Source organism: Choloepus didactylus, chromosome 14, assembly GCF_015220235.1.
Source record: "Choloepus didactylus isolate mChoDid1 chromosome 14, mChoDid1.pri, whole genome shotgun sequence".
Classification (NCBI taxonomy): Eukaryota; Metazoa; Chordata; class Mammalia; order Pilosa; family Megalonychidae; genus Choloepus; species Choloepus didactylus.
This window is the reverse complement of record NC_051320.1, coordinates 55,811,174-55,824,745: the sequence shown is the minus strand read 5'-3', so window position 1 is coordinate 55,824,745 and position 13,572 is coordinate 55,811,174. Positions and strand designations below refer to the sequence as shown.

At 35.3% G+C, this 13,572-nt stretch overlaps 1 protein-coding gene across 8 annotated transcripts in view; it reads left to right on the top strand.

The window, feature by feature from the left end:
* The window catches only part of RGS22 (regulator of G protein signaling 22), a 235,743-nt gene that overhangs the window by 23,533 nt on the left and 198,638 nt on the right, over positions 1–13,572 (top strand). For 7 of the 8 annotated variants that reach the window (XR_005211587.1, XM_037802561.1, XM_037802562.1 and 4 more), the window contains exons 4-6: positions 803–1,024; positions 5,805–5,890; positions 6,519–6,687. Coding sequence is in view for 7 of the 8 variants with exons in the window: in XM_037802561.1 (XP_037658489.1) it covers positions 803–1,024; positions 5,805–5,890; positions 6,519–6,687 (477 nt within the window). In the remaining variant the exon portion in view is untranslated. The remainder of the gene's footprint in view (positions 1–802; positions 1,025–5,804; positions 5,891–6,518; positions 6,688–13,572) is intronic. The other variant, XM_037802564.1, reaches the window with a different exon arrangement.

Here is a 13,572-nt window from a genome sequence, read left to right as displayed (position 1 = left end):
ATTAATATTCTGAAAAAGAGACCCAATTCTAAAATTAGAGGGCAAAATGGGAAAAGACATGGCAAATCCACCATTTGTTGTTATGGAGATTGAGGCCCCAAGGCTATTCATAGATTTATCAAAGTCTCAGAGCTACTTTGGTAAGCTAGCATTCAAACTCAGGATTCCTGACTCAGTTCTTTTTCCACGACACCATGCTGTTGTATATTAACTGGCTGACTTTAAATAAAAGTTGGCAGCAAATTGGTAATTACTGAGGAAAGCTCAGAAATGTTATTCTCTTTGACTTTTCTTTTTCTTCTTTTTTTTGATCACAGTAAGAAGAATGGTGTTGAAATAGTCTTAAATGAGGAACACATTGAACTAAATTTTCTCCTTTTGGGTGATCGAGACTGTTAGTTTTCATGGACCCTGGGAATGAAAGATAATGGTAGCATTATTTCTTCTTGCTTTTCTCATTCTTCCTTAGTAATATACCCCCTTTTAAGAAGATCACTTTGCTTCATAGAGACCAGGTATATTTCTTTCTCTAGTTTCTTAGAAACACAGAATTAAGACGTTTATACAAAGGGAACTTCTGTTATAACATACCCTGACATTTGTGAACTACCTTGGAAAGGAAGGAGTCAGTGGTTCCTTTACCACTGAATTTCCAAGCTCCTAAAAGGGAAGAGAGAATGATTAAGAACATAAAATTTTTTTTATGTATATATGCATAAATATATAGTATCAAGACTTCTTAGAAACTGAGGTTTTGGGTTTTAAAAAGGTTAAGACATATTTCCACATGTTTATTTTGCAGACCTTTTCAGAAGCACTTAGATTTAATGTGGATTATGGAGTTTTTGAAGTAGTTAACAATGCTCCACAACTTCTAGAAAAACAACTGAAAAAAATTCTACAAAAGCAGCAACCTCGAAATCCCATCTATGATGTTGTAAGGAAGGGAAAGAATTATGTTAAACCTGTTCAAATTAATGCCCTCTCTGAAGATGAAACCGTTAATGTCAACTATAATATTATGGTAAGAAAGTATATTTCTTATACTTTCATTTGGATTGATTAACATGAGGTTCTTTGGGCTTCCCTGTCTGTAATGTAACTATATTAATTAGATTTTATTGTACTTACACATAGCGTTTGTTAGGTGCTATATCATCTGTTCATATTTAATGGCCCATTTAGTCTAGTAGTTTTGTTGATGTTTGATTATCAGTATGAAAAGACTTAATTTACTTTGAATATTTAGAATATCAGGTTAATTTTGGGTGATATAAATATGTGTATCTCTTACTTTATAGTTTAGATGCATTCTAGAAAATGTGAATTTATTTCATTTGGGCTTTAAACCAATCTATCATGCAGTTGGAAATTGAGACTTCTGACTTTCAAGTTATACTGTGTGGCTCTGACCTCCTTGGCCTCCAAGTCTACTCCCAGCTTCTGATCTTATTTACTTACCAAGAGGCCAAGAACCTGGGTTCTGATATTGGCTCTTCAACTTCCTAGCTCTGTGTCCTTGAACAAGGCACTTTGCTGAACCTCATTTTCATCATCTGTCAAATGATGCCTTTCCTAACTACTGATTAGCTTTGTTGTGTAGATCCAATGAAATTAATAATGGATATTTAACCATAGTATTTTCCACGATTTAAAATGTCTCACAGAACTAGGCTAAAGACTTAAGACATAGCTCTACTCCAACCTGAAAGTTACTCAGTTCTTCTGTTGCTGAATTCAAATCATTTCTAGCTTCACTGTTAAGTTCAATCTAATTAATAATTTTAGTGAAGGGATTGGGTTGAGACCTCGGGAATGTTTCTATTTAGGGATGTTGTTAATATATAAGATTAAGAGAGTTGTTTTCTTTTGATAAACTGAGAATGACCTATATAATGGCCATTAATGTTAGTAGATATTACTGGGAATTTAAATTCTTTTGACAAAAATTTTCTTATTTGTTGTAATTTGATTTCAAGTCAAGAGAAATTGAAAGTCTAGATACTTATCTTGCTTTAAAAGATTAAGAATGGTCTTTAGTTATTTGCATAATAGGGCAAAAGGTAGCTGGAAAACTGAAAAGAAATTATGGAGAGGGAATACATTCATTGAAATCTAGAAATCTAGGTTATTTATATGGAAATTGTAAGCAATTTGAGGGCAGGATGTTAGTGTTTGTTTTTTTCTCCATTGAACCAACAGTACTGAGCACACTGACTCACTTAGTAGGTATTTGAAATTGCTAGCTAAATAGAACTGAACTAAACATACAACTTTATGTCATGTATTTATTTATTTAATCAACAAATAATTTATTGCACACCTACTATGTTGCAGGTATTGTGCTAAACATTAAAGATACATTAGTGAATAAGCTGTGGGCCCTATCTACAGTGAAACGTACAGAAGGAACACTATGTTCAAAGCAATAGTTTATCTAGGATAAGAATTGACTGTTTCAGACCAGGCAATAGAAGGGAAACATTCTAGTTTTTAAATGATTGATATAAAACTGAAAAATCCAATAACTATTAACTTACAAAAAGAAAACTATAGGCATTTTAACTTGAATACTGATATAAAGATCTCAATAAAATATTATCAAATAAAACCCAGTAGTACATTGAAAGAAAGATTTGTCAAGAGCAAATTAATTTAGGAAGGCAAGGATGGTTCAATAGTAGGAAATCTCTTAATATACCATATCATATTACTAGGTCAATGGAAAGAATCCCTATACCATAAATATTGTCAAAAGCCAAAGGCATTCAGCAAAATTTAACTTTGGTTCTTCATAAAATAGGAATGGGAGGATATTTCCTTAACATCATGGAAAGCAAATATCTCATGTTAGTAACCACAGTATGTTTTCTGGAAGCATCCAATTATTTTTAAGAGCAAGATAAAGATGCTTTATATTGTAATTAATTTTGACATTTTTTTGTGAAAGTTCCAACCAATAAAACTGGAATAGAAAAAACGAGGTATAACTTATTGGGGAATACAGGAAAGAGTATTTATCATATCTTTCAGGTATTGTGATTATATGTCCACAAAACTTAGTTTAAGAGAATCAACTGAAAAACTGTTAGAAACAATGTGAGTATAATAAGTTATCTATTTACAAATAAATACACTTGAATTGAAAGCCTTTTTTAATATGTCAGTGGTACCCAGTGAGAAAATTTAGTGGAAAACTACATTCTATACACAATAGCTATGAAATAAAAAACAAAAGCAAAACTTATAAACTCTCTAGGGGTAAAATAAAAAGAGATTATCTGAAAGAAAACTGTATTAAGGGCTCATATAAAATAAGAAGTGTGAATAAGTAGACGTACTTTATACTCAGCTTTTAGAGAGATGTCAGTCCTCTCCTAACTTACAAACTCAGTGCAATCCTAGTTAACAGTCTCAACAGAATTTGTAAATGATTTCAACATTCGTGTAAAACTGTGGTTCTTAATAAGAATACTCATGCCAGGAGATTTTGATTGAGTGATCTGGAAAAATTCTTCATATGACTTTTCCTTCAATATTTTATTATGAAAAATTTCAAACATAGAGGAAGAAAGAATTTTTCAGTGAACACTGTGATATAGCGTCACTTAGATTTTTGTCAATAATATTTACCGTTCTTGCTTCATCATGTATCTATTCATCCCTTTAACTATTCATTAGTTCATTTTTACTCATTTCAAAGTAAATTGCAGGCATTAATACACTTCCAATGAGTATTTCAGCATGTAGATCATTAACTAGAGCTTAATATTTGTGTACATTTTTTGATGCAAAATTTATATACTATTGCATGCACAAATCATTTGTTGTTTTAACAAAGACATATACCTGCGTAACTGTGAAACCCTCTTCAAGATGTAGAAAATTACTATCACCCCAGAAAGTCCTCTCATGCCCTTTTCCAGTCAGTCTCTGTCTGCACTCCCAGACAACCATTACTCTGATGTTTTTCCATCACTCTCACCATTCCTATTCAGCATCCTATTGGAAGTCCTAACCAGTGCAATAAGATGATAAAAATAAATAAAAGGCAGCCAGATTGGAAAGGAAGAAAGAAAACCATTGCTAATTGCAGATGTTATGATTGTCTATATAAAAATTCTGAAGAGCTACATCAACAAGTTGTGAGACTCAAGATCAAAATACAAAAATCAATTGTATTTCTATATTCTACCAATGGGCAATTTGGAAACTGAAATGCTGAAATAAGTATCTTTCACAGTGGCCCCAAAATACATGAGATTCTTAGAAATAAATCTAAATAACTGGAGAGATACATGATGTTCATGGGTTGAAAAACTCAGTATCATTAAGATATTGGTTCTCCTGAAATCAATCTTAATCAAACACCAGCAGGATTTTTTTTTTTTTTTGGTAGAAATTAAGAAGCAGATTCTAAAATGTGTGGAAAGGCAGATGAATTAGAACAGCTAAAACAAATTCTTTAAGAATGAACAAAGTTGAAGGACTCACATTACCTGATTTCAAGACTTATATAGTATCCCTAGGGTGGTGCTGGGGATGTTAAGTAGTCAACAAAAAATTAAAAACTGGAAGAACTAGAGACCTGCAGTCACAATAGTGACCCTACCCCAAGTTTTCCTGGCTAGTTGTTTTTCTGTTTTGAGACTTTTTTCAACCCATTTTATGACTGTAAAAATACTTAGACTGATTAACTTTTTTCCCATTCCTCCTCCTCTAGAAAGTTACTTGTCTTTTCCAGATTTGGTTTGTTAATATGTATGCTGGTTCGGATCTACTATGTCCCCAGAAAAGCCATGTTATTTAATGCAGTCTTGTGGGGGCAGACTTATTAGTCTTTCGATTAGGGTGGATCTTTTGATTAGCTTGTTTCCATGGAGATGTGACCCATTCAACTGTAGGTGAGACCTTTTGATTAGATCATTTCCATGGAGGTGTGATGCTACCCATTCCGGGTGGGTCTTAATTAGGTTACTGGAGTCCTTTAAGAGAGCTCAAGAAGAGAAGGAGCTCAGAGAGAAGCTGAGAGAGACATTTTGGAGAGAAGCTAACATATGTAACCCAGAATTTGCCCCCGAGAGAAGCTAAGAGCTGACGCAAAGCCAGATTCTTGGAGATGCAGACAGAAAGATGTTTGGAGAAGCTAAGGTAAGAGGTGAAGCCCAGAGTTTTCCCCAGAGAAGCTAAGAGAGGACTCCCAGATGCTTAGAGAGAAATGCCCTGGGAGAACAAGCAAGGATGCACAGGAACTGAGAGAGAGAGAAGCTAAGAGAGACAGAAGTCCAGAGACATTTTGGAGAAAACCATTTTGAAACCAGAACCTGGGAGCAAAGGCTCAGCAGACTCCAGTCATGTGCCTATCCATGTGACAGAGGAATCCCAGATGCAATTTGCCTTTCTTCAGTGAAGGTATCCTCTTGCTGGTGCCTTAGTTTGGACACTTTTATGGCCTTAGAACCTCAAATTTGTAGCCTAATAAATTTCCTTTATAAAAGCCAATCCATTTCTGGTATTTTACGTAACAGCAGCCTTAGCAAACCGGAACAATATATAAAGTGGATGTTATAATGTTTGACATAGGCTTCTTGAGAGAATTAAAGAGGTACCAGAAAGCAAGAAGTAGCCAAGTAACCTCAAATTTGTGACTCAGGGTTATTGTTCCCTCTTGTGCAATAGAAGGTAAGAGTGGGGCTCTTAGTGATAGTGAGGGGTCATTATTGCCCTCATAATTAGGCCTTTTTTGCCCTAAAATCTGATTTTCTTTGATACTCTCATTGTCTTTTTTATGATTCTTCTAATAGTGTCTCAATCAAGAAGAAGGTATTAAGTGGATCAAAAAAGAAAGGCTTCCAGCATTTCTGGAAAGTGACTGCTACTTTGAATACAGGTATTGTAGTCCCATCAATATAAATATTTTTAAAATGGCTATTAACATTTTTCTCATCTAATATCCTTTTGCTGTACTTTCTCAGTAAGATTGTATACCGATTAATGCATTGGAATTTGGATCCCACCTGCTATAAAATAGGCAATGGGTAAAAATCACTTAACATTAAAGAGATTTTCACAGGAATATTGTCTAGTAATATTCCTCTTTGGTCACTATATTTTGTAAATTATCTCTTGGTAAGAATGGTATTTATGTGCAGATTATTAAAAAATGTCATGAAAAAGTGGAGTATCATGGTGGAGGGCCAAGTTTTTCCTTTATGTTCCCTGACTCTTAAAGTGTAAGTACTAAACTTTCTGAATTTTACTAAAATTTAACCTTTGCTTAGAAGAACAATTTTTCAAATCAAAATAAAATAAAGTAAAACAGAGTAATTACTAATTAATTAGTAGATCTTTGAATAAGCCATTAATTTTGGCAGAGCCTATGTAAGAGAATCATCTTGCAGAGTTGGGAGGGGAGATTGATTTGAATACATAAAATAAAAGTTTAGTGTTCTTTTTTTTTTTCCTAAATTCTGCCGTACTTGAAAATTACTTCAAGTTTGCATGATTTCTAAATGCAGGTTAGCCAAATTGGTTTCACAAGTAAGATGGAGCAGATCAGGCATGAATATCACACTGGATACAGATTTTTCTCCCTGGATCCTGCAAAAGCCACCCAGTCCGCCACTTCCTTCAGTTGATGAAGAAAATCTAATAATTATGAAAAAGTTCTACATTTCTCTTGGCGAGGTAAAAGTCTGAATATTTTTTCGTTACTTGGGACTTCAGTGAAACTTCTCATTTTAGGCACATGAATTTCATTTGTACTACTTGAACAGGGAAAATTATTGCAAATACTTCTAAAGCAGATTTAGCAATACTTTTTGTGGATTTCTGCTGACTGATTTGCTCTGTATTCTTTCACCTGAAATATAATTAGAAAATTATTCTCATATGTACACAGGAACAAAAGCAACATATTTAGTTTCAACTGGGAAGCAAGGATAATTTGAATTATATCTATGGTTTCATTGTTCATTGCAAAATTTGTATTATGTGAGTTCCATTACTTTGGTACCAAAACAATGATAAATTGGGTCATCATTTTCCTATTGTCTAGGTTATTCCATAGCATAAGATGCATTACTGTTTAACTGTTATCCTAAGATAAATTTGTTCTCCATGATCAGAGACATGTTGGGTTGTGTGAGAGTATTTGAAAAGATCTCACCTAGAATCAAATGTCCTTTTAGAGAGTCACTGTGTTGTGAAAATTGTTGTTTGATATTTGACCTCTAACTCTCATCTCCCATCTCCCAACATACAATTCTGTACAGCAGATGATGAGGGCTTTCTCAAAATCAGGAATTGAAATTATGTGGCCCATGTGCTGCTATTCTCCTAGTCTCCATTCATGACAGACATTGCTAATCAGTCATGGCAGTTTTCCTGATGACTTAGGACTTGGATCCAAATTCTTTTCAACACAGCACTCTGGACAGGTACTTCTAATTGATCAAAGGTGTCATGCAAAAGGAAACCTATTTGCTATCTCTGTTGGTATGGATATACTTATCCTGTCTTGAACATTTTTTTCATCTGCAGTCCCTATTTAATTTTGTAGTTTAACATTTCTGTCAGTAATATTTGGTAAAAATGTTTAAAATAATGCCAGTTCCATTATTTCTCCTGAATAATGTGTAGTGATGTCCCAAGGCACATTTTTCTTCTTGCTTATACTTATTTTTAAGTATTTATTTTTTCTCTTAGCTTATACATTATGGAAATGTCAGGAATGCCCTAAATATATCTCCTGCTGGTAGATGCCAATAAACATGCAAAGGGAAGAATCAATCCAGGGGAATAAGTTCTGATTCCTTACTTGTGAATTTAATCAAATATAAGTAAGGGAGTAAATCCAAGTTAGTTTATTTTTGCTATTTTCCAAGGTAAAAAAACTCATTTCTATACACTTGGTTAATGCTTTAGCAATATATATTATCAATTTTCAATAGCCTTTGACCTTTGAGGATTCAGAGTTCTTTGGGCCCTTAAATTATTTAAACAATAACATTGGATAGGGATTAATCTTTCTGATAATGGTAATATTTCTTTAAGTCTTTAATTGTATCAACTAAATATAAATACTTGACCCATCACTTAGAATTATAAAATGGAATAATTAACTGATTTTATGTCTGACTAACTGGTTATTTGTCCCCTCTCTTCTGTTCCCTCATACTTTTTGTGAAGTTAAAATAGCAAGGACACTTGTGTACTGATCTCTCTCAGCTCCTTGGGAGTTACTTAATTATTTTGACCTCCTTTCAGTGCTTAGAATACTGCTTGGAATAAAGTAGTCACTTAATAAATATATATTGAATGAACATATAATTAATAATAAATGAGTTTGTTTTAAAGGAAGGAAAGGACGGTACAAAAGTGGATTAGAGTCTTTCAAAGCTTTTTTTCACCCAGAAAATCTTACCTCTGAGAGGAGCACTGACTACACAGATGGTACCTCTCATTTCTCTGTCTTGCTTTGTTAAGTTTGTGTAAGAGGCGGGAACAATATCTCTTCTGCTTGAACACTGCCTCTTCTGTGGGTGCTCCTTAAGCTAAGAGCCAATCAGCTAACTCAGTTGGAGAAATGAGCTCCTGTTGAACAACTTGGATTCTCTCAGAAAAATAGGTAAGGAGACATTGCTGAGAGAGGTAGGCAGAGGAATCCTCCCGGAGAGCCGGGATAGGGGCTTTTCATGGCTGGAATTCTAAAAGCTAAAGATCAGCTTGGGGATGGGGCCAGCTGACTCAGGGGCACACAAAGCAAAGGAAAAATTGAAGGCTGTATCCAGGGACAGGTGGAGTTAGGAATCAGTCTACAAGAAGCATCAAATCCAAGAAAGTTGGGAAAACTGACTCTAAGGCAAAGGGGCAGCAACTGGAGGGAGAATTGCTGAGTGAACCTGGAGACATTTCCAGTGGTACTGAGAGCAGTCTCCCTCATACTGTGTAGGAAGTTGTTAAATCTGGGTCAGACAGGATTGGGGGCATGAAATAATTGGGGAAGTTGTAAATTGGAGCAGCTACCAGAAGATAAATCAAAGGATTGATAAGCCGTGGTGACTGCCAAGTTGAAGTTAGATGGCATAAATTTGTTGTGAATCTAGGAAGAAGGGTTTCATGCCTTGGCCAGCAACAGCCTCTGAGTAGGAGTGGGGAAAGTATTTGGCTGGCAGGAAGATCAAGAGAGCCATAGAAAGCTATGGAGTCTTCCATGGCTTTGATTTTCAAACTGTACTTTGCTGAGCTCTTTGAATTTTGGTAGCATCTCAGTGTGTGTGTGTGTATGTGTGTGTGTGTATGATGTAATATATAATTTATATAATATTTATACAATGTATGTAATATAATGTATATAATGTACATTATGTATATAATATGTAAGATTTGTTCAAAGAAAAGATAATATTGCTAAATTTCAAAACTACCATTTCACCAAGAGCAGGTAAGGTAATCTTGAAGAAGAAAAAAAAAAAAACTGGAGGACTTAAACTACCAAATGTCAATAAGGATTATAAAAATGTAATTAACACATTATAATGTTCAGACCAGTAGAATAGTAAAGAAAGTCCAGAAACAGAACCATACGTATACGGTGACCTGATTAATTTCAGAAATGACACTGCAGAATACTGGAGAAAGGATAGTCTTTTCTATAATGATTCTGGGTCATTTGGCCATCCATATGAAGAAACTTAATCTTGACCTATACTTCACACAACTCTCAAAAAGAAATTCCAGATAGATCTTAGATATAAAATCTAAAGGTAAAACAATAAAGCTTTCTGTTTTTAGAAAGAAAACAGAAAAATATCTTTATGATCTTGATAGAGGGAGGCGAAGATTTATTAAAACAGCACAAAAAGCACTAATGTTTGGGAAAATTAGATTATATTAAAATTAAGAACTTAAATGTATCATGAGATGCCATTTAGAGAGTGAAAACAGAAAAATGGACAAAAGGCTTGAATGGGCACTTCACAAATGAGGCTATTCACTTGACTAGTAAATACATTCAGAGGTGCTCAACTTTATCAGTCATCAGAACCATAATTAGATACCCCTGCATTCTCACCAGAATGGCTAAAATTAAAAAAAAGTTATAAAAATTTCTATAATCAATGGAAAACTTTGGCAGCAGCTTCTGATATATATATATATATATTTTTTTTTAATCATCATTTTATTGAGATATATTCACATACCACGCAGTCATACAAAACAAATTGTACTTTCGATTGTTTACAGTACCATTACATAGTTGTACATTCATCACCTAAATCAATCCCTGACACCTTCATTAGCACACACACAAAAATAACAAGAATAATAATTAGAGTGAAAAAGAGCAATTGAAGTAAAAAAGAACACTGGGTACCTTTGTCTGTTTGTTTCCTTCCCCTACTTTTCTACACATCCATCCATAAACTAGACAAAGTGGTGTTTGGTCCTTATGGCTTTCCCAATCCCATTGTCACCCCTCATAAGCTACATTTTTATACAACTGTCTTCGAGATTCATGGGTTCTGGGTTGTAGTTTGATAGTTTCAGGTATCCACCACCAGCTACCCCAATTCTTTAGAACCTAAAAAGGGTTGTCTAAAGTGTGCATAAGAGTGCCCACCAGAGTGACCTCTCGGCTCCTTTTGGAATCTCTCTGCCACTGAAGCTTATTTCATTTCCTTTCACATCCCCCTTTTGGTCAAGAAGATGTTCTCCGTCCCACGGTGCCAGGTCTACATTCCTCCCTGGGAGTCATATTCCACGTTGCCAGGGAGATTCACTTCCCTGGGTGTCTGATCCCACGTAGGGGGGAGGGCAGTGATTTCACCTTTCAAGTTGGCTTAGCCAGAGAGAGAGGGCCACATCTGAGCAACAAAGAGGCATTCAGGAGGAGACTCTTAGGCACAAATACAGGGAGGCCTAGCCTCTCCTTTGCAGCAACCGTCTTCCCAAGGGTAAAACTTATGGTAGAGGGCTCAACCCATCAAACCACCAGTCCCCTATGTCTGTGGTCATGTTAGCAACCATGGAGGTGGGGTAGGCGAATACCCCTGCATTCTCCACAGGCTCCTCAAGGGGGCACTACATCTTTTTTTTTTTTTTTTTCTCTTGTTTGTCTTTTTTCTTTTTTTTTTTTTTTTTTTTTTTTTTTAACTTTCCCTTCTTTTTTCAAATCACCTGTATGAAAAAAAAAGTTAAAAAGAAAACAAACATACAATAAAAGAGCATTTCAAAGAGACCATAGCAAGGGAGTAAGAAAAAGACAACTAACCTAAGATAACTGCTTAACTTCCAACATGTTCCTACTTTACCCCAAGAAAGTTACATAATATAGCAACATTTCAGTGAACTTGTTCCTACTACAACCATCAGAAATTAACAGACCATAGTCATTTCTGGGCATCCCCAGAACGTTAAATAGCTTATCTGTTCTTCCTGGATTATTGTTCCCCCTTCCTTAATTGCTCTCTACTGCTAGTTCCCCTACATTCTACATTATAAACCATTTGTTTTACATTTTTCAAAGTTCACATTAGTGGTAGCATATAATATTTCTCTTTTTGTGCCTGGCTTATTTCGCTCAGCATTATGTCTTCAAGGTTCATCCATGTTGTCATATGTTTCACCAGATCGTTCCTTCTTACTGCCGCGTAGTATTCCATCGTGTGTATATACCACATTTTATTTATCCACTCATCTGTTGAAGGACATTTGGGTTGTTTCCATCTCTTGGCAATTGTGAATAATGCTGCTATGAACATTGGCGTGCAGATATCTGTTCGTGTCACTGCTTTCCGATCTTCCGGGTATATACCGAGGAGTGCAATCGCTGGATCGAATGGTAGCTCTATATCTAGTTTTCTAAGGGACTGCCAGACTGACTTCCAGAGTGGCTGAACCATTATACAGTCCCACCAACAATGAATAAGAGTTCCAATTTCTCCACATCCCCTCCAGCATTTGTAGTTTCCTGTTTGTTTAATGGCAGCCATTCTAACCGGTGTTAGATGGTATCTCATTGTGGTCTTAATTTGCATCTCTCTAATAGCTAGTGAAGCTGAACATTTTTTCATGTGTTTCTTGGTCATTTGTATTTCCTCTTCAGAGAACTGTCTTTTCATATCTTTTGCCCATTTTATAATTGGGCTGTCTGTACTATTGTCATTGAGTTGTAGGATTTCTTTGTATATGCAAGATATCAGTCTTTTGTCAGATACATGGTTTCCAAAAATTTTTTCCCATTGAGTTGGCTGCCTCTTTACCTTTTTGAGAAATTCCTTTGAGGTGCAGAAACTTCTAAGCTTGAGGAGTTCCCATTTATCTATTTTCTCTTTTGTTGCTTGTGCTTTGGGTGTAAAGTCTAGGAAGTGGCCTCCTAATACAAGGTCTTGAAGATGTTTTCCTACATTATCTTCTAGGAGTTTTATGGTACTTTCTTTTATATTGAGATCTTTGGTCCATTTTGAGTTAATTTTTGTGTAGGGGGTGAGGTAGGGGTCCTCTTTCATTCTTTTGGATATGGATATCCAACTCTCCCAGCCCCATTTGTTGAAAAGACCATTATGGCTCAGTTCGGTGACTTTGGGGGCCTTATCAAAGATCAGTCGGCCATAGATCTGAGGGTCTATCTCTGAATTCTCAATTCGATTCCATTGATCTATATGTCTATCTTTGTGCCAGTACCATGCTGTCTTGGCAACTGTGGCTTTATAATAAGCTTCAAAGTCAGGGAGTGTAAGTCCTCCCACTTCGTTTTTCTTTTTTAGAGTGTCTTTAGCAATTCGAGGCATCTTCCCTTTCCAAATAAATTTGATAACTAGCTTTTCCAAGTCTGCAAAGTAGGTTGTTGGAATTTTGATTGGGATTGCATTGAATCTGTAGATGAGTTTGGGTAGAATTGACATCTTAATGACATTTAGCCTTCCTATCCATGAACATGGAATATTTTTCCATCTTTTAAGGTCCCCTTCTATTTCTTTTAGTAGAGTTATGTAGTTTTCTTTGTATAGGTCTTTTACATCTTTGGTTAAGTTGATTCCTAGGTACTTGATTTTTTTAGTTGCTATTGAAAATGGTATCTTTTTCTTGAGTGTCTCTTCAGTTTGTTCATTTCTAGCATATAGAAACATTACTGACTTATGTGGATTAATCTTGTATCCCGCTACTTTGCTAAATTTGTTTATTAGCTCTAGTAGGTGTATCGTTGATTTCTCAGGGTTTTCTAGATATAAGATCATATCATCTGCAAACAATGACAGTTTTACTTCTTCTTTTCCAATTTGGATGCCTTTTATTTCTTTGTCTTGCCGGATTGCCCTGGCTAGCACTTCCAGCACAATGTTGAATAACAGTGGTGACAGCGGGCATCCTTGTCTTGTTCCTGATCTTAGAGGGAGGGCTTTCAGTCTCTCACCATTGAGTACTATGCTGGCTGTGGGTTTTTCATATATGCTCTTTATCATGTTGAGGAAGTTTCCTTCAATTCCTACCTTTTGAAGTGTTTTTATCAAAAAGGGATGTTGGATTTTGTCAAATGCTTTTTCAGCATCTATTGAGATGATCAATTGA